This window comes from Diprion similis, chromosome 4, assembly GCF_021155765.1.
Source record: "Diprion similis isolate iyDipSimi1 chromosome 4, iyDipSimi1.1, whole genome shotgun sequence".
NCBI lineage: Eukaryota > Metazoa > Arthropoda > Insecta > Hymenoptera > Diprionidae > Diprion > Diprion similis.
The window spans coordinates 12,534,473-12,559,228 of NC_060108.1; the positions used below are offsets into that span (position 1 = coordinate 12,534,473).

Sequence of the window (24,756 nt, forward strand, 5' to 3'; positions counted from 1 at the left end):
AAAAAAAATCAGGATTTGGCGCTTTCCCAACTTTTGAAATTAGGAATTTTACCCCCACCCCAGTTTCTTCTTCGTTGCCTTCACAGTGAAAAACGGTTGATGAAAAATTACATTCGTTCACGATATCGATTAATCAATTACACGATTGAAACCATTCATTGTAAGACCTCCGATTGATTGATTGAACTGCTGTACAATAAAAAACATTCTAGCTGTGGTTACTAAACTATTATTTCCTGAACTATTATTTGTATCACTTTTTTTATAATTGCAACAATATTTAAAACGTTGTGTACAACGATACTATAATTAATACTTACGGTAATTTTCTTGTAATTAAAAACAAACTGAAGTTTCTTTGTTATTGTTTAAAAAACCATTGATGAGTAAATTAAGTCAAAAAAGTGATCAGTTTCAATCGAATAAATTGCTTCAAAATTGTTACTCATTTATTAGATTTATTCGATTTCACTCTGCGATGACTCATCTTATTGTCAAGATTACGTTCTACAAATTTATTGTAAACACTTTTCTCACGATCGTCTGATGTTTAATTTTACAAAATGCACCGATATTGATTATAATCAACACAAGTGGAAACGTTGAATCAATAGCTGAAAAAAAATCCATCTCAATGAATTTATAGAAAATAATCTTCTTTAGAATAATTATTTGAATCCATGCTTCGATATTATACACAATCTAAGCTTTTGTTTATAAATTCGAGTATTTTCTGTCTTCGTATTTTAGAAGAAATCTTTATAGTTTTTAAATGTAATAATTTGACAAATACTCAATCTACGTCTATTTCGTAACGAATTAGATAAAAGATATCGATTTTTGGCTAACCAATCTCCTAAATCACTCGATCTAAAAATCATATCAATCTCATCTGCAGCTCTCATCTACTCAAAGTCCTGCAACTGAGTAATAATCGCACCTGCTATTCGCGTGTTACGTAATTATACCTCAGCCATAATGGTTCACTCAAAACTACTTGACCCCATTTCCTAATGGCGAAGCGAACAGCAAGTATCGAAGCTTGATATAGCTGTTAACACAAGCACGTAAACGATGTTAATTAAGGCCATTATCGAACTTCTTTACGAGCGGTGGTAATCCTGATTAGTCATAACTTGCCACAACTAATCAACACACTTTGCATTTCGCGGTCTCACATCGTTCAGTTTTTCGTAACATATCTTCATTCGTAATTCACAAAAATGAAATCGATGCGATTCAAATCTACTCGTCAATTATGTATTTGTATTTGTTTGCTTAGAAACTTGTCAAGTTCTAATCGAAAAAAAACGATAATTTTTTAATCATTCATTCAATTCAAAACTGCGATTTTTGTAAACGATCTTTTTTTACCGATTTTTAAGACAAAAATCTTTCACGATTTTTGCAAATAATAATGCAAAGCTTGGACTTTAGAGTTCACAGAAATAAAAACAATGAAAGCAGATTAAGAATATGAGATTTGGCAAGACAACAACTGTAATATACATTATAAATCAACTCGCAGCGTTTCGTCGATCGTTATAATTACATTTTTGCTTTTGCATGGTAGTTTTTTCTTTTGTTCAAATCTTTATATTCAAAATTTATTTTCATTGGTCTGCGATACAATGCAGAAGCCTGAATGCAGTTTTGTCAATGCAGAAACCGTAGCCCGATAGACAACCGTTTATGTCCGAGACGATCGCCTGTCTTATTTTATGTCTTTTCTCGAAAAAGTGGCACTAAATCTCTCAAGAATCTACCGTGACTACTGATCGAACGGTAGTCAGTGGTTTTAATGTTTCACCAAGCTGTTGAAAAATATACGTAGCAGAGAGACAATCGAGTATTCAAAAGATAAGAAAAAGATTTTAATCAGGGTGGCCACGAACCTGGAACAACTGTAAATACCTGGAGATTTTTAATTTAGTCATAGAAAAACGTGAAAATGTCAGTTTTCTATCTTGGGAATAAGAAATCATTTTTTGAGAAAACGAATTTAGTTTTTTTAGTCGAAAAATTAAGTTGACTTAAACTGACTTCTTTGTATATAAAGTTAATAAGCTGAACGATTTAGGTTTTAGTAACTTTCTAGAACAGGGAAAATGTCGGGGAAAACTAGGCTTCAAATCTTGGAAAATCTGGAAATGTCATGAAACAATTTTTGGCCAACCTGTTTCGATGCAGACGTTGAAGAAGCCTGGAAGATAATTTCTAATTCTGGCCAATTTAAAGGCTATAAACTTTGATCGACATTCTCATGGCTGATTACATCCGCATCGATACAAGATTTATCACTCTCGATTATATTATTTAAAAAAAAAAAAAAATACAACATCATTGGTGCATACATAATTGCTCGTATATATGCGTGATTGTGGATCGCGAACTCTAATCACGAATCCGCCATTAAATGTATGGCTCTAGGCAAAAGCATCGCGCTACGAATACGAATAACTGATATATTTCCAATGTATATATATATATATATTTATTGCATACCCTTTGCTGCACGTGGATTTATTCTGCGAAATATTCCCGCGCCAATCGTTCAATGTTGAACGGCTTTTTATATATATTCGTCTGTAAATTCCATCATGTTAGAAAATTTTTCAAAATTATCACGTGAAATTGTTGTAAGACTACGATGTTAAAATCAACTGAAGGAATGAGGCTCTAAATGAAATTTCAGAAACGTTTTTAGTATAGTAGTATAGTATATTGTGTACCATGGGCATAAAGCCCTTTAACCAAATTTTTTGTAACATAAAGATATTTTATCTTAATTATTGATAGTTTTCTTGAAAATATTGAAAAATATTTTAGCGGACTTTTTCTGAAAAAGTGAAAACGGCTGCGTAAACGGGTGAAAAAAATAGAAAACACCGCAAAAACAAATCGAGAGAATCAGCTGTTTTTCGACCCGCTATTCTATCACATCCCCTTAAGTTCGCTTCGTTGAACGTGTTCTGCAGAAATACTTTGAATTAGACTTTCTGAAAATGTCCAAAAGAGTTCTTTAAATAATTTAAATGAAATTTCAAAATCCCGAGGAGTTTTAACTAACACCGAAATCAAACATTAAATGCGAAATGAAACCTATAATAAGCGTAAATAAAATAGAAATAATTGCATAAGTTTTTGCTGCACTGCCATTACATATCATAAATATATCATTCGGAAGCCAATTTCTTATTCTGTAATTCAGCAAGGATCATAGCAACGAAATAAATCTCCATTTTTCAATTTCGAATAAAAATTTGAAACGTATAATAGATTATCGAAATTTTCATATACGACTGTAAAACGCAATATTTAGATGAAAAATTCGATTTTTTTCTTGAGCTTGAGAAGAGTAAAAAAAAAAAAAAAAAAAAAAAATTCTCGTTGCCCTGATTTCTTCCGAGAATTTTAATGTTTAAGAACAAAGAAAATACGAATACAATCATGATTCTATTAAAAACTGGAGTCAATCTAATATCGGGTTAGATTAGCTTAAATTAGAACAAAATCCTTCTTTTTTTTTTTTTTTTGAGTTGTGGTAAGAAATTCTTTTTTTTGTCAAATTATTATACTCGATGCAGTTGCAGCGTGCAAGTCATCGGAATGATTGAGGGGATCGCGATTGGCTGTTTTTAGAACGGCTTCCGTGCTGTACTGTTACTCTCGCATGCATGCGATTATTCGCACGCAGGTCCATAATTCCAGCAACGGGCGCAATCCGCGATAGCATCGGTTTCCAAAAACCCCGAAACGTAGGCAGCAGAAACTCATCGTCTGCCCTTTTTGCACGTGATTAAAATCCAAACGTCGGTCACGTGCGCTTTCGAAGATGCATCATTCACGTCGATGCGGCAACCTTTTGAGTCGCCCTGCCATATTTCACTCACCTACTGCAGGCTGTTGAACTTTTTTTTTCGAAAATCACGTACGCATACTGTCTGCGAGAAATAACTGCAACGATAAATCTCTCTGCAAAGATCTGACATTAGGACATACCTAAGGATTATTTTCAACATTTCTCGGTGAGGTGAGCGATGAAATTAATTCAAGAATTTTTTCTTCTTCTTTTCATTTTCCAAGATTACGGATTACTTTGATATTTAACAAATTCATTCTATTTAGTGGAAATTGAATTTTGTTTATCACGTTTCGATAGAATCGACAATCACTGAAGTTAATTTAATATCAATGAATATATTCACTTTAAATCTTGGTCGATAGACAAAAAAAAAAATATATGAAATTGTAATAAAAAATTTATGTAAAATGATGAAAAATTGTAAGGTTTCAGAGTATGTTCGAAAAAATTTCCGTACTCTAAAACACTTAATGATATATATATATATATATGTATATATATATATGTATGATAACAATACTTGTAATAAATTTTTTTCAAACATACTCTGAAACTTTATATTGATATATTTAATAAAAATAAGTAAAGTAGCGAAATAAAGAAATGACGACTAATCGTACAATCAAGGAACCTTGGCGTGGTTAAATATTCTTAATGTACTTATTCGGATATAAAAATTGAGACACGTAAAAGTGAGGGGCCAGTCGCTCTTGTGAATGATTCATGGTTTACGGTGAAATACCACGCGTACGAGTTACTACAGGACCTACGTTTTAATTGTGCGTCACAGACGTATACGATGCTGAAATACTAAATCAAATCGGATCTGGTTAGACTGGACGCATCCTGGTTACGCAATTTAATCATTTTCTTGAAACTGATGAAAAACGCGTAATTCAAAATAAGATAATTTTGCGTCTTGCACAGTTTGCAAATACTTACACTGATTGCAATTAATTCGGAAGTTGTTGATATATATATATATAGACCATTTGAAAACGAAACTAATTCAATTTTATCAGGACTGAGATTCATAAACGGGAAAAAAGGTAGCGTTCAATACTGAACAGTTTCACATGTATGACTCGAAAACTTTTTTTTCAAAGCTAACGGTGTGCTCATGTTTTTTTTTTTTTACGAGTAAACGAAATTTGACAAAATCGAATTGAACTTAGCGACTGGGAAAGGTGGAATTTTTTATAACAATTTTATAGGACACCATGGGTATGAAATATAACACAAGACAATGTGACAAGTTTATGGCGCAGATGAATTTATTTAAATTTTGTGTTGCTTTTTTTGTATGGTGTTCCAATTTTTTCATGTACATGATTTGCCAGGAGTTCCGAATATTTTGATAACAAATGAGTTGGATGAGAATCGTGCGGTTGTCTATTTATGAATTTTTGTTCTTTTGTTTCTTTTGAGTTTATTTTCTTCTTCCCCTCGTCATTTCGAAGAATGCAGCAGGTATTCCGCAACGCCCAAGTTGAGCCTGAAAATAAAGACGATAGTGATCAACGATATTACATACAAAAAATAAATCGTCACGACCCTTGTATGATATTTTTTTTACCAATTTTCCATTCTGCAACCCAAGTCGAAAAAGAACTTCTTGATGTTTTTTAAGTTCGTAAATCCGACAAGAAATTGAGAAAAAATCTGGCCACAATAATTAATTTTTGTTAATCAATTCATGCTCAAATATTTCTACAAAATGATACTGGATCTTTTCGTTTGCGAGGAATACTCAATAATTTTTTTTGGTTTTAAACAAATTCAAGTCATTCGATTTACCTTGTCAATTTTTTGCAACTCTTTTACGCCATGCAAAAAACAATTGATAATATCAAAGAGTGATAATTTTAACAAATTTTAAGAAACGGAAAATAGATAAACACTGCAATGACAATGAGATTATTGAATAATAAACTATTAAGTCAAAAATATATTCATAGCAAAATGTCATATTAAATATTTTTTACATCAAAATGGTCAGAATTGTAATTTTTCTGTAAATTTTTCAAACGATTTTCCGTCTGAAACTGTAATTTCAGCTGTAGATTATTTTTTTTTCTCCACCTGTCGCATTTACTTTATTTTTTTATTTCGTGACTGCTTATGCCTAAAAGCTATGGCCTAAATTTTTCCTCACTTTTTCGTAATTCAATAAAACATACAAACTTCGAGAGTATCATAATTTTTTCCATACATTATACTTATAATAAATATGAAATAAATTGTATTGACGAATGTCTGAAAGACTGATTTTTTTGATTCGTCGTCACACTTCAATCTTCAAACTATTGAATATCGTACAAGAGGTTGACGAATTGAGATTGATGCTGTATAAAAATTTACCTGTTTTTGGTAAAATCACTGCGGCGGTTTCTTTTCTGGAGCTCAACGCGGCTTCCGTCGTTCGAAATGAGCCGGGAAACAGTTGGACTTCCGGTCTTTTCTGTCGTGACCCGTGGAATATTGGTTAAAAGTTGTTTTCCCTGACGATTTTCCTTCGATTTTCGGCGGACATTCAAATCCGAGGAAACGATGATCTCCTCGAAAGTCTGGCCCTCGTTTTCTGCAATGTTATAAGGAAATAATAAATGCTCGCGTTTCAATAACATCACCAATAAACCGGAAATAAGTATTTTCTCTTTATTCGAAGGACAAATTGAAATGAGGTTCTTTGTTTTGACAAACAATTAAATAATGTTTCCAAGTATCGAGCGTAAGAGTGATTGAAAAACCAACAATCAAAGAGAGAAGAAAGGTTCCGACTTTTTTTATCATTAAAAACTGTTTCAAATTGTAAATTACCATTTAATCGATCTAGTGTTCATTTCAAGGACATTTCATTTCATTCAAGTATCGATTCAGTAGTAATAATTTGAAAGCTGTTGATTCTGTTACACGACTATTGCCCCTTTTGTGGACATCGAAACGAGTAACGCCACACACGAATGCTACTAAAGTTGCCTTCGAGTAGGCGCGCAGTCGAAGTAGAAATGGCCATTATGGTCTGGCCGTGTTCGGAAAATGACATCCAAATTAAAATAGCGGGCATTAAACTGCGTCGGGGTGAATGAATTATTTCACAGCTGTCTCGGCTTTATTCAACGGAGACAATCAGAAATAGAACCAATGCGGTTTCGTCAATTTCGTTTCAAATGAAGAGAGGAAAATCAAAAATACCTGTTTCTGAGTGAACCTACGTTTTTGGCCGAAGGTCGAGGATTGGGCGTTGACGAAAACGCAGGCACAGATTACGATCAGCAAAAAGAGGGTAAGATTTGCCATTGCTAGTTGAGAAGTTTGTAAATACAGTTGATTCCAAATGTTTCCGAAATATTTGATTCTGAAATGAAAAGAAATAAACAAATCATACAGCTGAAAAAATTAAATCTTCGTTACGAGTTCGATGCAATTTTTATTTTTAAACAATTAATGTTTTCCAATTTGGAAAGAATTTATCACATCTACTTGGATTAAATTTTAATTCAAATACACCCTAAATATTTCCTAAGGATTTTTAATTTGTAGGCAAAGGGCGTTCAATATCTAATCTTATTATTGTATCTCCTGTGATTAACATCTACGTCTCACGAATGCATACAAAGAAAATATGTGCTTTTATATTCATTGTACGTTGAATTCGGATGACGTCAACGACTTTGACAAAGACTTATGCGTACAAAAGGCTGGTACATAAGATACCGATTCATCGGATAATTCTTAGTAATTATCTGTCAGTGCAATTTATGAGAATGCCTGATTCGCATTAAGAAACCACAGGATAAAAAGAAAACAAATATAAATCTCATCCCTCTCGATGAGCAGGAAACTTCTTTTCTCATAAAAAAAATAAAATAAATACTAAAAGTTTTCCAGTAAAACGACAAATAATTACAAATCGAATTTCAAAAATAATAAAAAATATCAAAAAATAAAACACGGTTTCTCATTATCTGAACGAAAACTCGAACTCAACACGCAATAGGTGTAAATTACAAAGTTTGCAATCTGTCTGTTTACTCACGGTGATAATCCAGAGGAGCGAAGGAACTTTCCGAGTCGACAACCGCACGAGAAATGTGGCTGAAGACCAAGGAACGGCCTCGGTACTTACCTGCAGACCTCTTGGCTAGTGCAGCATATGCGGTTTGTCTATATCGGACGGATATATACCTGCGTACAAGAAATGAGAAACACACACACACGAGAGTCACTTCATATGTAGAGGCAGGCGCGTGCATATATATATATATGTATAGACATTACACACGATAAACGTGTGGGACAAGTCGCACTGGACAAACCACTTTCTATTTCATTTTTTACGCGACTGGTTTTGCCAACTGATCCACTGACGTATCGCGCCGAAATTTTTCCCTGATCTAAAAATTTTCACAAATTGATGGGGAAAAAAATTTGATTTAAACAGTTTTACAGATTTATCTGTACTTATATGGATATGAATATTTTATTGGAGTTTTAATTTCAGAATGTATAGCTTGACACGTTTGAAAATAAAATCCACTGTTGCTAATTGAATATTCATTCCTCAATTCAGAATCAATATTATAATTTAACGAAAGGATAGTCTTTTTGAAGCTCATTTGATTTCGTTCATCAAATTTTATTATGCATGTAAGTTTATAAAAGAATGACTCAGTTTTATTGTTGAAAAGAAATTGTACGGTTTTAATCAAAAGAATTTGTTGGAGATTTCAGTTGTTCGCGTTTTATCTTATGTATGGAAGAAATTGCGATGAAATTTCGATACTTACAAAAAATTCAGCTAAAGTTGAAACTTTTTTTTTTAAATATTCTGTCGATCAATATAATATATTTATTTATACTTCATGGTCTTTGTCTTTTTGCGATGGTTTCGAAGAACCCACGCATGTTGAAAAATAATTACAAGGTGATCTGGTCTGTACTTTTTTTTTTTTTTTTTGATCGATTCGTTATATACGAGAGAAAAACACGAATTGTACGGAGTGAAAATATTTTTGAAAAATGATGAAACAACGCTTTCAGCCATCGAAGCAGAGTCTGCTTCGCCCTATAAGGGATACACCCTGGATTTCATACGTCACTGCGATGGGAATAGATTTTGGCTTAAGATAACCGGGTCGTTGCGCTCGAAACTTTCGGATCGAGATGCACGTATATGGAGTCGAGGAGATTTGTTTAAAGGGGTTCTTTGTGTTGTTTTTATTTAACCTTATTTTATTTTCCCCCTTTCGTTCCTCCCACCGTCTCGTTATTCCTGATTCTCTTTTGTGCGTCGATTCATTCGAAGGAAGGAAATAAAAAAAACAACAAAAGGAATATAATGCACTTGGGAAAAAGTACGATGTAAAGAGTAGGTTTAAGCAGAGAAAATCCCGCAGACTGTGCAGCATCTGGCAAATGCAGAGGGAATTAACCTTTAGGGGCAGAATTGCAGAGGTATATTTAAAACCCATGATGCGGCTATTAAATGGATTTAAAAATCACAAAAGGCGGGTATTTATTTAGGTTATTTAACGAAATTTATTGCAGATTCGTTACAACAGACCATGAACAATGTGATGGTATAATATGTAAATTAAATAATCAACAGTATAAAAAATGACGAGAAACTTGATGACTGTGATGAGTGCGCAGATATTCGATGGATGATCAGTCTAGGCGTTCAGTAATCGAAACTGGAACAAAGTAAAGTGATGAAAAAATTATAACATATAGCTTGAATTTTACTTGTATCGTAAACTGCGTGTTGATTATTTCTGTAATAGCGGTAGTTTAAAATTGTTTTCGATATGAAAAAAGTGGTATCAAAATCCCTGATCGCAATATTAGTTATTTTCGTATTTTTAGTCGGATTTATAAAAATTCATCTCATCCTGGATTTTCGTAAGTCCGTACAGATTCGCTTACATCATTGATCTAGAGTTTAAATACTCAGCTTGTAGATCTCTGACTCTGAGTGGTGAGGATTTATAATAATTAATCGAAACATGTAATCTTAATAATGTGATCATACAATTTATGCTTGAATTTATTAACTTCATATCTTCGTCAAAAGGCTAAGATCAGACTTGGAATTTTTTTTTTTTTAAATCGTCTTTTGCGGTAAATCATGAATCAAAAATGTTAAGTACTTAAAAAAAATCCGCTAATAAATTCTGCGATACAAAATCAAATCACAATAACAGTTAAACCTTGTTAAAACACTCTTCAATCCATATAAAAAAAACTTTGCATTAAGTAGATCATAAAATCACGCAATTTTCTTACAGACTAAAGAAATTCACACGAAACAAAAGTCTTTTCGAAATCCGTTACATCTATTGCAACAGACACGATATTCGCTATTTCTCTTTCATTTAACATAGCGCGTAGAAAAAAATTCAGTAAATTTTCAAAGCGGGGTAAAAAATCTGAAATATCGGTAATTCGTGAATTCAGAATCTTAACCAGCATACAAAGGCTCGAAGAGCAGAAGAAGCCACTGCAGCTGCAGTGCAGCTAACGCATGTCTGCAGCTCGTGGGAAGTACAATAAACACGGGTTACGAAGGTGGAAGACGCACACAGTGACACGTGGAAGGATAAACCAGACAGCCGGTGAGCCTGCATTATGTTCGCCCGATTTTAAAACGAGTTTGCAGCCCGCCATCGCCGGGATCGCCGTCTGGTCTGCTGCACCAGCGATTAAATACACATGCTCACACGTTCTGAGAGCTGCAGACAGGGTTTGTACCTGTAGCTATAGCCAGACTAAATGCTGTGAGAACTATAAACTGCATCGCTGGCCGCATGAAGTGCAGAGAGAGAGAGAGAGAGAGAGAGGGAAACTGACAGGGTGAAGCTCCGTCCAGCTTTGTCCGATGTAAGTTTTTTTTTTTTTTTTTTTTTTCTGTGGCACTTTTTCTTATTTTTCTCTTCGAGACCATTCATGTCGCCAACTCGCATTAAACTCGGGACATTGCACTGATAACAAAGAAACTCGCACCATCTGCCGGGTGGGACTCCGAACTTCAAATCGTGCGAATTCAGATCGATCATAGACTGTATAAGTCTATGAGATTGATTTTTATGTGAAAACCGTTAATTTGGTTATTTGGATCGAATTTTATTGGAGTTCGGTGATTTGATCTAGATTCTAGATCAACCGTAGACTATGCGAGGCTATGAGATTGAACTTTACGTAAATCCCGTTGATTTGGTTGGCTGGATATTGATTTACCATAGACTACGTGAGTTTATGAGATCGAACTTTACGTGCATTCTGACAATTCGATTGATCGGAATTCCGGAAGTTTCTAATTCGAGAATTTAGGCTAATCTTCGGAAGGGCAAACTGTCGGATCTAGGAACTGTTATATTCTATCGAAAAAGAATTAGTTGTACTTAACCAGAACTTGAGAAATAATATAGCCATAAAAATGTTTCGTTCTTCTAAATGAATGTCATTTGTCTGGCAACAATAAATGATACCACATTCATGTGAATTAACAGAACATTTTATTCACCATATTGGGTGAATTGAACACATTTTTTATAATTTGTATATAATTAGCGTATCTAAGAACGCTTTAGGAGGATTCACCCCATGATCTTTCGAAAATCAGAACCATTTGCAGATTCTAATCTTGCTTTGCAAACTCATGAAATTCTCTGTAAAGATCATAGGGAATTTCAATCATTCGCAACTTTTATCTATATGTGTATACTTAAAAAAAATTGTGAAAAAGTCCAGCGATAGTTACCTTCCGTAATCACCGTATTTTTGACGATCTCTGCTGCCAGCATAGGCATAACTGAACATGAGGTTACCCACATTGATGTTGAAGGCCTCGGCGGCGGTGTTGTGGTTGTTGCCTCCACCATTCGATCCCGCGAAAGCTCCGGCGAATGATCCACCACCGGAATTCGGCTTATTGTAGGATCTGAGGAACGATTGTATTTTGTCATTTTATAAAAAAGTTAATTCTTCGAAGTCGTCATAAGAATGAAGGGTGAGAAAAAAAAATTCGACAATCCATCGACGCTGATTATTCTAATTGATCAGTACAAAGATTAAAAATACACCATTTGGAGGTGAAGGATATCACTGACATCAAATCATCGCTCATATTTATTCAATTATCGAAATTGAGTTTTGTCCTATATCTTAATCTCTGGGCATTGAATTAGCGTAACAAAATAACTGTCAAAAGCATTATGGTTAACACAATGCTCGTGGTATGTTGATGTATTGCATAATTTATCGAGACCAACGCCATCTTGCCCACATCGCTCGCAAACTTTGGATCTCAATTGCAATAAATGAACAAATGTCGAGTATTCAGCGTAACTCTATGTTCTTAGGTACTTCGATTTGAATTTGAATTCTCGCGGTCTTAGCGTTTTTTTTCAAAAAAAAGCACTGACGTTCCAAACCATTTCGATGAATTTTCTTCGACCAGCAAATCAAGCTTTTGGAACACAACTTTATAAAAAGTGAGTGAACTTTTCCAAATGACGTAACGAAGTCTTACCCGCAACCGTGACTCCTGCAGCCACCCTGCTGATGTCCACCTTGGATATTGATTGGACCATGAGACGGCTTGGGCTTGTGTTTGTGCTTCAAATGACGCGAGCGTACGTCCGAATACGAGTAATCACCATAATCGCCAAATGAAAACTGCGGAGAACGCTCACGTCTCACGAGGTATGCTGGGGATTTGAAAAACGCTTATTGAAACAATCGTCACTATTGCTTCCGAAAAATGCGATTCATCATCTTGTGCTCGTTTCAATATTCAGTAAAATGGAATTGGAAAAAATTTATTTTCATTGATTTACTCGAACGTTGTTAGTGATTTTAACACACGAAAAGTCAAATAAGTTTTTCACAATAAAGAAAAAAAAAAAAAAAAAAACCAAAGTCACAAATGATTTCGAGCTTCCGAAACGTGTCCAAGGTTGATAATATTTCAAATATGAAATTGCCTTCTTGGATAAGTTACGCAAATTAGAGAAGTGACAAACTTTCACTTTTGTCCGTAGAATTTATCCACAACTTTAAGTTACTCCGTTTGTTTCAATCTAATGTTATTAGGACTCCTATTTAATACACGACATATACGACAAAAAAAAAAAAAAAAAAAAAAAAAAACTGCCACCACCGCGTTACATAACACGATGAGTACCATTTTCGTCGGATGGTTCAGAAATCGCACCAGTTTCCAGAGGCTTGGCAAATCCTTCAAGAGCTACACCACAAAGGACGAAAATGAGGATCGAAGACGCCGAAAGTCTGGCCATCGTGGTGCTTATGACGTCAGCAATTTGAGGGCACTAGAACTCCGTGGTTTCACGATATTCCAATGATCACTGATCCGCTGATCGTTTCCGAATAACTGAACTTCATTTTCGAATGGTTTTATACTACGAATGCTCCCTTCTCCGATGTTCATTACATATTTGAGACGCATTTTTTAAACGTATTATCGACTCTCAGATGACAAGGACATCGGCTGATATTCCGCAGGAAATTTGCTCGGCGGCCTTCCGGTCCAGGGACAACCGGAATTCGCAAATCGCATCATCGATGGATAGTATTTGCTTGCTCGGCTACAAGCCGGTAACGGATGTTCCATCCTATTTTACGGTAACGCTACTCAATTTCCGGTGAAATTTTACTATCGCAAAAATTCACTTTTCTCGAAAGAGCGTTTAATATTGAATCGATTTTTCAGTTATCACTGACTCTAGAAAACCTGCAAGAGATTACTTTCTCTCATCGTCCTCCTCTTATTCTTCCTTTTCAATACGATGAGCTCGACGATGTCTGATGTAATTATTGTTTTGCGTGGGTAAACGGGAAGCGATTTACTTTCCAGTCTCAGACAAGGATAACTTCTGCAAATTTATATTATATTACGGTCCTTCCTTCCGCGGGCAGTTCGAAATTAGTATTCATACAGCAAACACTCTCACTTCTTAAATATCATCATTTGTCTGAACGAATGTAATTTGAATAACACGAAAATTGCACAGTATTACACGAACACTGCAGTATGATTTCGTACAGTTAGAATAAATTTACCAAATCTTTAAAATGGAGTTCAGAGGAATGAATCATTAATTGACTCAAGTATTTTTCATTCCCATCACATGTCAATACCGTTTCACTCAATAATTCAAATAGTTAATGTTGAAAGGCATAATTTTTTCTCATGTTTCTTTCTTTTTCGCACAAGACGATTACGTTTCTTTAACCATATTTCATCAGCATAGATCTACAGCTGTCTCAACGAATGATGAAATATTAAGTATTATTTTTGTTGCATTTCCATTTTTTTTTTCAGTCGGAAATAAAGTCATATATGTAACACAGGAATAAAAGTCCGACAATATTTCTTTGTTACATAATGTACCAAAAAATGCATGCATGCATTTTTACTGAATGCACTTCGATTCTATAGAAATCAGTTCTACAGACTCGTTTCTACAGATATATTTTTCGACGCAATATTTTTGTACAAAAAGGAATTCAAGATTCATATCAGAAATAATTCTACATGAATTTTTCTACAGAAGAATTGTTCTACAGTTTATTTTTCTAAAGAAAAATTTTAAAATGCTAGTCTGGTACTTCCTTTAAATTTTGCACCAAAAAGCTTGTTATGGAAAATTCATTCATCAGAATATGAATATCTTTATTATTTAATCATACATACAATTATTATACAAACAGTCTTGATACTCTCCATAGTAACACCAACAACGTAATATTGCGCGACGGTCAACTTAATTGATTAAAAATATTAAACGTAACAATATTAGTTTTTATTTTGATCACAGTTCGTTAAATTTCACCGGTGTAAATTTTCCCCGAATCTTTGACGATGTATAGAAAAGAAGAACAACGAAATAACGCAAGAATATATAAAAAGAAATAAAAAATCATTTAAATTTTGCTCGTCTTTTCACAATTTTCAATTTCATCTGCCTGCAAGGCTTTAGCCTTGAATTGATTAGATCGTTCCAGCGTGAACTGCTGCATGCGTAGCTGCTGCCAGGGGAATTGCTGCAGCTGCGGCCGCAAGCGGAAGTCCCGCAGCCCCGATGCCTGCGTTTTGTATGACCAACTTCTGTTTGGCTACCGATGACGATGAAGAAAAGCCAACATTACTGAAGGGAGTCGATATTACAGCGCTAAAAGGGAAAAATTGGATTATTTTTTGCTATTTCAGGGTCATCGCGTATCGATTTACAATCGTATTGACTAGTTATTATCGATTAATCACTGACCTAATAAGAAATCAGTTATGTAGGTGGAATTAATGAATAAAAGATCAAGGTTCGTCTTATCAGAAATTTCGCAAACGACATTGTACGAACGAATTTGAAAATTCTTTGAAGGATTTAGAATTAGGATTTGGTAATTTGATTCTGAACGATTTTATGTAACAATTGTGCTCCAGAAACCAGAAACTGGTAGATTTATGTTCTTTCTTTTTTCACCATTTCGAAGATTTTGATTTCAGTTTGGATTTTGCTAGATGTCGCCCAATTACTGACTCGTTAAATCGCAATTAATGCAGCCTTTTATTTCTCAAGGTTTCGGCTTGATTATTAGAATCTAAAAATTTCTGAATGCACAAATTATAGTGGTATGAAAATCTGATGAATATAAAATTACTACTTTTTGAAGATTCACGTCAGATAATTCAAATAGTACGCATTGAAAGACGATCAGCCGGTCGGGCAAAAAAATCTATAATCTAAAGGCAGTGAAATAAAGGAAAATGTAGAACTTTTTTTTGATTTTAAAAATACGCTGATATAGTCTCAACTAAATAACGTACCCAATGAAATCAGCTCATTTTATTCGCAAATGGATTCTCGAGAATTCTCTGCAATCGGTATTCGATAATCCATAAATAGTTCAATACAAAAGAGAATTCATTATTATGAATAAAATGAACTATAATTACCTAATTTGAATTCAATGAACTTCGATCGGCGTTTTGCCCATCTTGCATTAATCTGTTTTTTACCTGTGACTTTCAGCGATGGAAGACTGTCCAACAGTTCCAAGAGTCCCAGTCAGCAGATCTAGTTATAAAACACAGAATTTTTCTTCAATAAAACCGTCATTTTCTCGCGACATTGCATTTACGTCAGATTTTGAAAGAGACAATAAATCGGTCCCGTTATTTAACATTCTAGCCAATCGATGCACGCGGAATATGTATATTTATTTAACAATTTTCTAATCAAGCCTACCAAATTTATTTGTAATCTTTTCAATTTATATCAACACACTTACCCCGGTTTGGAGCTGCACTTGCGGTTGCGTCGAAAACGACGAATAAAAGTTCAGCTGCGTACATCTTGACAGAGTTCAACTGTCAAACTGCATGTGTACTAATGATCAACTCCGAAAATATAAAGAAATTTTTTTTGCGGAGTGGGAGCACTCGATTTTCATCGATAATTGATTTACCAAAACGCATTTCATATCGCCTCGAGTAAAACTAAGTGGAATTCAACTGTAACGCAGATCGCGCTGCGCTGCATTCGAGGGACTCATATGGGGCATTCCGCTCTAGCGTAAAGTTAAAACAAACTTCGTAAGACCAGATTTTTTTCAATCAAAGTCTTTTTTGATTTGTAAACGCTGAAATAATTGACCGAGACTAATTTAAGCAGTGCTAAAATGTGCCAATAGTGAGCCGTATTTGAGAAGAATATCCGAATATAAGTGATAAATCAATGGAATATACCTTATAATATACCGTTTCCGTTATTGTTCTAATAATATTTTCATCTTATTCTGCCTGATTGTTATCGGCCAACCAAAGCGAGCTTCGTGTGCTCTGGCCGAAGGCACTTTAACACAATATCACCATCGAACGACGAACTCGTGTTCCTGTTTTTCTTGATTTTGAGCATCGATGGCTCTGTCAAAAAGTTGGACAAACAAAAAGCGTGCTGTTCGATTGCGATGTAAACAATTTATGATTTTCCCAAGAGTTTTTAGGTGAAATTTGTCGCTCAACGCCAGCAGATAGGCAACCGAATCTGCATCTTGTATTCAAAATGTAGCCTCGGTTGCCTATCTACTGGCGTCTAGCGGGCAGCTTCACAGAAAACTCCGAGTATGTTTATACAGCAACACAGAAAATTATGTGATTCAGCGATCGAGGGAGGAGAAAAACGCTGTGTCAGGAAAATAATGCAATTCATCGATACGTAGACGCCTGCAGTCAGTCGTATTCTAATGCTGTATAATCTAGTGACTGACTAAATTCTAATATCTAACACGGATTGTTGTTCAGCCTTGAAAAGACGCAAGTCAAAGACCGGCGTAATGCTTTCACTTGGAAACCCCAGGCTAAATTAACCGTGTGAGTAATTGCCTGTACCCACATCTGGCATTGAATCCGTTGATTTCTGTATGATATGCTCGCATGTTGTGTTGAAATTTATGCAATTCCATAGTTCAGATTGTAGTCTGGTCCCTGGTCCCATATCCAAATAAAGCATGACACGACAGTTCATAAAAGAATACGTTGCAAACGAATGGTAGGATTTATCGGTTGGTTCGTTATCTTACTTTGTAAAAGCTAAACTGGTTCAATGTAAGCTTGTGAGCTGAGTTTTAAATGTAACCAATCAAAGGAAACAAAAATAATTTTTGCTGAGGATTTTATCGTGCAAAAAATGAAAAAAAAAATTGAATCATTTCGTAAGTTTTGAGCGTGGTGAGAACCCGAATGAGGAATTAACGTTTCTGAGGAAGTGATTTGCTTTGGTATGTGAAATTTGAATCGCTGAAGGATGGTGCAAAGTGATGAAACCAACTATTATCCAAGGACAATTCCTGGTTTCTTGAATTATTTATTACTCTCCGCTAACTGCGGAATATTTTTTCTTTTTCTTTTTTTTTTTTGCTTGTTTATTTATAATTATGAGAAGCATTTAGTTTTTATTATTCACATGTGTGCACATACTCTGCAGCCGCGTGGAGTAAAAAAAATCAACAAGAAAATAACGACGTCGTTGTGCCGATGCGATTAATACAGCAACGTTTTCAACGAAAGAATATGACATTCAGGCATTGTTATAATAATGCAAAACTGCGGTAGTAATTCAATAACAATCGGTGAGAAATTGTATAAAGTTAATGATCGTATAGATAGGTGATGAGATATATCTGACCTTGCAAAGATGATTAAATGCCGCGTATGAATTACGACCGTCCCGCGCGGTTGTTAATAAATATCGTTAATTTAAATTTACAACTATTATACGATAGAATTATCCAATTCTAAAACATGTAGATAATTAGCAAAGAGGTCCAAACTATAGTTGAAAAAAAGATACACCAGGTTCTAATTTAGATGGAGTATAAATAAATCGCTAATTAATTTCCTCCGAACGTAAATTATTTCCAACCAAAAACAACGTCGTGCATACTCATAACGAATTCAGATATTATGCAGCAATTTCGCGATCTGTATCTGCGCGTAATTCGAAACGCCCGTAAGAATATTCTATTATACAGCGAGCAAAATAACAACGGATACATACCGAGATAATGATCTCTATGATTAGTTTTACAATGAGCCATGAATTAGAAAAATTAGCCGACGATCGATTCGCGTATAGTGAGTAGCCATCTTAATACAACGAGTGTATGTGAGGAGACGTAGAATCGTAAAGTCGTTACATGGCATCGTCCAAATACTCGTAGAGCTATATTTTCAACTTATATTCAATTTGCTCATGTTTATTCGCGACAGATATTTGCCGGTTTATTAGCAACGAAATTGTAAGTTTTTTCAGCGGAAGACTAATAACATACCTATAAAAATTCTTGAGTAGTATGTTATCTTCCATTTTTTTTTGTTCAGCCTCCTCGTTCTAACTTTAGAGAGTTTTATTGGATAGAGTATCTTTTAAATTTATGGTAATAGCTGCCTTTACTTTGAATTTAAATTCAAATTTTTCGCTATTCATTAACGTGAAGATTTTTATTAACGTACAGTCTTGCAATCTTTCGATCTTCCCAGTCAAATTCTTCTGACACAAACAGCGCGCAAAAATGATCTTATCGTTGATATTCATTTATGTTCGTATTCATTTATTCACCCGGAATTGTTTAAAAGCTTTAATATATCTTCAATCAGTTGCATCGAGATGCGTGAAGAAAAAAAGAACACAAATTGGTATAATAATCAAAGGCAATAGTTTATATAAAAACGTCTTACAACTTCTTTAGCAAACATATTCTCGATTCAATAAGAAAAAAAAAAAAATAAGGATCAATCAAATGCATTTTTATTTTTTATATAAATTAAAAAATAGAATAGCAATCGTAAAGAGTCGAATAAATAAGCAGTCGGTTGTGCAGCGTAAATTGGCAAATATGTGGCTGAGAATCGGCTACACGTAATCGGTTCTTATTATACTATCGATAATAGCAGAGAATAAACTATAAATTTGATACACGCTCTCAATATAGCAATATTTAATAAATTTGCATAACACAAATTCCTGGTCACATTTTGCAAATCGATGCAATTTACAGTCGTGTATAGTTGTTAATATTCACGGCGGCAATATAAGCAACGATTAGGAAACCGGCCAATCGTTCGGCTTGCTTATAATCAATTACTCACAAAAATATATCACATATAATTAGTTGCTAAAAATGAGCATGTCGCGGGTATCAGCCGAGGCTGACGCTGAGGCTGAGCTTTTCGACTCAACACTCGGAACCCCGCTGGAGGCTTGAGCATTGGCACTGGCTTTGGCACTGGCTCCAGCTCCACCCGCCGATGCGGTTGCCGAAGAGGTTGCTGACGCCGTGGCGCTCGCGTTTTGGCCGAAGACATTTGATTGTGAGGTCGATTTGCTTGAACTGGAAGCCTGTGACGTGGAGCCAAAGACAGAGGAAATAGCGTTCGAGATCGCTTCGGAACTTCCTGAAGATGAGGCTCCACCGTTTATCGAAGATGACGCCTTGCTTGAACTCGTCGCCGAAGCGCCCGATCCGGACGAGGAAGACTTTGCCTCTGAATTTGCGTTCGCAGTGCCTCCACCGTTCGCTGAAGACACTGCTGAAGAGGTCGCTGACGATGCAGAGCCGCCGGAACTGCTTTCTGCCTTTGCGTTTGCCTCTGCGTTCGCCGTCGAAGTGGCCTGACCACCACTTACACTGCTGCCACCGTAGTTTCCTCCACTTTGTTGATCATAAAATCCTCCGGATCCTCCAAGGACCGTGGAGCCAATTCCAGGAACTTGTTGAGCACCTCCACCAACTGCGCCTCCGTAATTTCCTCCACTCTGTTGATCATAAAATCCTCCGGATCCTCCAGAGCCGCCGGAACTGCTCTCTGCCTTTGCGTTTGCCTCTGCGTTCGCTGTTGAAGTGGCCTGACCACCATTTACACTGCTACCACCGTAGTTTCCTCCACTTTGTTGATTATAAGATCCTCCGGATCCTCCAAGGACCGTGGAGCCAATTCCAGGAACTTGTTGAGCACCTCCACCAACTGCGCCTCCGTAATTTCCTCCACTCTGTTGATCATAAAATCCTCCGGATCCTCCAGAGCCGCTGGAACTGCTTTCTGCCTTTGCGTTCGCCTCTGCGTTCGCTGTCGAAGTGGCCTGACCACCACTTACACTGTTACCACCGTAGTTTCCTCCACTTTGTTGATTATAAGATCCTCCGGATCCTCCAAGGACCGTGGAGCCAATGCCAGGAGCTTGTTGAGTACCTCCACCAATTGCGCTACCGTAACTTCCTCCACTCTGTTGTTCATAAGATCCTCCGGATCCTCCAAGATTTGTCGAAGGTATTCCAGGAACCTGTTGAGCTCCGGCATTAGCATTAGCATTGGCATTGGCTTGAGCATTCGCAGTTGAAGTGCCCTGGTTAAAGAAGGGGTTTCCACTTCCAACTGGTCCTGGAGCTGGTCCATGTTGCTGTCCTTGACCATGCTCATAGTTTACTCCTTGCTGCAAGAAGGTATTTGAACCTCCAGCAGAGCCTTCGTTGTAGCTGCCACCATTCGGTGCTCCCAAAAATGGGTTCCCGTTTCCTCCGATATTTTCGGCCTGGCCATGCACATTCGCTTCAGCGTTAGCGGACGATCCTCCACCGGATAAAAAGTTCTGACCGGGTTGTTGGGGCCCAGCGATATTTCCATGACCACCGAAAGAACCTTGCCCACCTTGAACTCCTGCGTTCGCCTGCGCATTTGCACTGGCTGCACTACCGCCGTTCAAAAAAGGATTCACCTTGTAACGGTCACTTATTTGTCCCTGGGACTCGAAATCTCCTCCATAATTGTATGAACCGTCATGACCGCCGCCTGCAACAATGGAAATATGTATTGATACGCTGTTTGTGATCACCTATTTTTTTATATTCTAATGCCGAAGTGTCATAAGGTACTACAGTGACCAAAGAGTCTAGGCTTGGTTTAAAGCAGTCCAGTATTTGTCGATTCCACAGAAGTGGATACGAGAACCGCGCAGTGTGAGAACGCATTTGGTACCGTCTTAGGATGAAAGTGTATTTTATTCCAAATATGCATTTGATAGTTGACGCTCTCTTCTAAATTGAACCAATGATAATTAATCGATGATGCTACAAAAATTTCCCCTTCTTCCAATCGAAGCTCGTGGTTTCAACGACACCTGACTTCCAGACCGAGTTTCAAACATCGTACGTTATCTGTAAAAATCATAGAGCCCAACCCCGATTTGGTTTCGGATTCACGGGTTACGTCGTTGTTCGGCATAAATATTTAAAACAATCGACTCACCGTGGGGTTGACTCGGGCTGACTTCTTGGACGATAATAACGTCGGGCTTCGGATAGTTGTGGTGATGATGAGGGTGAGGATGGGAGTGAGGGTGAGGGTGAGGATGCCGGTCTCCAACCAGAACTACCGGGACCACTAGCACTTGGCCGCTTCCACCCTGACCATGACCATGACCGTGACCTTGAGCGAATTGACTTTGTTCGTAACTTCCATGGCCCTGACCATACGACACTTGACCCTGGCCATGACCGTGACTTTGATCGAATTGACTTTGTTCGTAGCTTCCCTGGCCCTGATCATACGAGACTTGACCCTGACTATAAAGGCCGTCTACGACTGGTCCTGTACCTGGAGCGATCGGACGCTGACCCCCTCCGTTTGCTGATCCGAAAGCGTTGGCGCCTGCGTTTGACTGCGAATTTCCACCGTATTTTGGGGGCTGTTGAAACTGATAGTCGCCACCGTTCGCTACACCTTGACCATCACCGTACGCGCCACTTCCGGCATTTGCGTTTGCATTCGCCTGGGCGTTCGCATTAGTCTGGGAGCTTCCAGAGCCACCAATTGGTTGCGGAGGATAACCGTGGTTCCCGTACCCTCCGTGTTGCTGGTTAACGCCATAAAGACCGCCATTTGCCTCTGCGTTTGCATTCGCCTGTGCGTTGCTCTCGGAGCCGCCATATCCATTTCCTGATCCTTGGGCTGACGAAGAAGCTTGTGACTGTGCGTTAGCATTGGCGCCACCGTATCCTGTAATCCAAACGAGATGATGAGTAACAGATAGAGTCAGGATGATGGACTGTCTTCCAGGGAGTAACCAATCATGACAAAATCCGGTTCGTGGATACTTGACTTCAGGACTTTGTGACTTAAAAAAACTTTAAGTGACTATGATTTCCTGTGACTACGAGTAACTTTACGTAACCTCAAGTGGCTGCAAGTGACTTCATAGAAGCCTAGAACTAATTGTGCATCGTGTAATTACGATGATTGAAAACTTTTTTGTCATACTCTAAGTTGCTAAAAATATTTCGGTACCAAACGGGCTGACACGTGTTATTGGCACACCTCATGTCGATGCAAGGATTTGACCGTCATAAGCTTCGTCGACACGCATGGTTCTGACCATTCCGTGCGTCATACCGTATATTATTTATTCCCCAGAAACATGCCGATCTGGCAATAATTTTGTTTTTACACCGACGACTTCGAGTCGCAATAAAACTTTAAGAATAATCCGAACAAAGATGTTCCTCGATTTTTGTATTCCATGGCAAGTTTTTCTCTCATTCTTTTTTTTCTTATCTCTCTTCTCTTGTCCAATACGACCATGATGGTCGAACTATAGTCGTACCCTTGAAATGAGACAATGATGCAGACAACAAGTTTAACGCGTTGCACTTCATACCATCTCCGCACGATTTCTTACGTCAGGTGATTTCTGTTCTTACGTGAGTTAAATAATTAGCTGCCACTTGTGACACGAACGATAAGTCCTCACCGCTCTTCCTCACATACGTGGATTTAACAGTTCTGTTTTTTTTTTTTTTGTTTTTTGTTTCGTTTCTTCTTTTTCAACATACCTTTGCCTCCGGCTCCGGCATTCGCGGATGCTGATGCTTGAGCATTCGCATTTGCTCCGCCGTAGCCCCCGAAGCTGTTTGCTTTTGATTCCGCATTCGCTGATGCGGATCCAGCACCGCCGTTGGAAGTCGCAGAGGCTTCAGCGTGCGATAAACTCGTCGAAATCCCGATGGGTCCAAGGTTGAAATTAGTGTTCAGGGCATCGCTGCGGGAGTTCGCACTGTTCCCGTCTCCTGGCTTATGGAACAGACCCAGAGGATCCAGCAGACGCCCCGTTTGGACACCAGTCAGGCTACTGAGAAGACCTGCCAATTTTTAGGTCAATATTAGTTTGTTCAAGAAAGTCAAACGAAGTGGAGTTAAGCTTCAAGGAATCGATGTCAATCTACTGCTAATGAGTTGTATCACTTGCTTTTGAAAAATAAGAATTGACACTTTCGTCAGGGTGCAATCAGTCAACTAATTTCACGATTTTAGATAACAACGCGAGTATTTATTTCATTGAATCGAAATTCTTCGACGGAAAAACTCCGTTTTTTATATCGACGAATCATGTCAATCGCACGAACGAGGTTTGGGACACTTTGCAAGTGATTTTATAAGTGCAAACGGAACCAAGTGTGCAATTCACTGAAAAATTGTGTTTCTTACGCTTAATAAACTGATTTTCTACTATAAAAAATAATTGCATCATTGCTAAACGATTCTCTGTATAAATTTACTATTAATCACAGTCAAATGTGAACTGTAGAATATATAACAATTGGAATTTGATAGCTTTTTAATTGTATTGAAGAAAATAGATACTTAAATAGTTCAATGATTACGTTATATTATTATTTGTAGGTCATTTCAAGTGAGTTGATAATGCGCAAAGTATCAGAAAAATTCGGTTTCCCTAACACATCAAATATTGAACACGACTGACCCGCTCCAATTTCCACTATTCACTTCCTGCTGAATTTTCCAAACCACGCGAACAAAATTCTCTCATATTTCAAGTCAGCCCAGGATTCCGACTTTTTAATTTCTCACTCTGACTGTCACAACTTGAGAATATAAATAAAAAATTAAGACATACCTGGTCTGGCAAAGACGTCGGTCGTCAAAAGTAGGAGGAGAACTGTCACAGAGCACTTGGGCAATTCCATGATCGTCGGTTATCCGGTATCTCGAAATCCTATTTTACATATAACATTCACTGTGCGACTTTACCGCAGATTATCGAATATGCGCACCTCGTTTCGAGTCGAAAGATGAACTGAACCTCTCGGATAAGAAGCAACATCTTTTATACGCGCGGACAAACTCGAATACCCCAGGCGGTGAAACAACTGTCCGAAGGACCGCGGACGCTTAGGCTTTTCGAAAAGAGATCCGGGATCCACCGATCCACGCACTCCTTCGTCGAAAGCGGGGCGCGATGGTCGATCCGAAAGTCAAACCGACCCTCTAGACCCTCGAGGGTTTCGAAACCCTT

At 37.1% G+C, this 24,756-nt stretch overlaps 3 protein-coding genes across 10 annotated transcripts; all 3 read right to left on the bottom strand.

Moving 5' to 3' along the window:
- Window positions 1-5,168: 5,168 nt before the first annotated feature.
- On the bottom strand, window positions 5,169-8,061 carry LOC124405132. Its single transcript, XM_046879785.1, has 4 exons — window positions 7,905-8,061; window positions 7,081-7,223; window positions 6,227-6,446; window positions 5,169-5,360 (listed from the first exon to the last, which is right to left on the bottom strand). Exons 2-4 carry the CDS (start codon window positions 7,163-7,165, stop codon window positions 5,315-5,317), a joined length of 351 nt encoding a protein of 116 aa, XP_046735741.1. The 5' UTR covers window positions 7,166-7,223; window positions 7,905-8,061; the 3' UTR covers window positions 5,169-5,314.
- Window positions 8,062-11,504: 3,443 nt separating this feature from the next.
- Window positions 11,505-13,296, bottom strand: LOC124405902. The gene is made up of 4 exons (XM_046881171.1): window positions 13,053-13,296; window positions 12,399-12,576; window positions 11,628-11,807; window positions 11,505-11,535 (listed from the first exon to the last, which is right to left on the bottom strand). The coding sequence occupies exons 1-4, from the start codon at window positions 13,165-13,167 to the stop codon at window positions 11,505-11,507; spliced, it is 504 nt and encodes a 167-aa protein (XP_046737127.1). The 5' UTR covers window positions 13,168-13,296.
- Window positions 13,297-19,181: 5,885 nt separating this feature from the next.
- LOC124405118 (glycine, alanine and asparagine-rich protein-like) lies at window positions 19,182-24,657 on the bottom strand. 8 transcript variants are annotated; one of them, XM_046879762.1, is made up of 7 exons: window positions 24,358-24,657; window positions 23,276-23,581; window positions 22,336-22,442; window positions 21,693-22,215; window positions 20,655-21,236; window positions 20,233-20,420; window positions 19,182-20,013 (listed from the first exon to the last, which is right to left on the bottom strand). In XM_046879762.1, the coding sequence occupies exons 1-7, from the start codon at window positions 24,425-24,427 to the stop codon at window positions 19,558-19,560; spliced, it is 2,232 nt and encodes a 743-aa protein (XP_046735718.1). In that variant the 5' UTR covers window positions 24,428-24,657; the 3' UTR covers window positions 19,182-19,557. The 8 variants fall into 8 exon arrangements, with proteins under 8 accessions (XP_046735718.1, XP_046735716.1, XP_046735717.1 ...); XM_046879760.1 differs by having other exon boundaries at window positions 20,233-20,452; window positions 20,585-21,236; window positions 24,358-24,654; XM_046879761.1 differs by having other exon boundaries at window positions 19,182-20,218; window positions 20,351-20,420; window positions 24,358-24,646.
- Window positions 24,658-24,756: the final 99 nt, after the last annotated feature.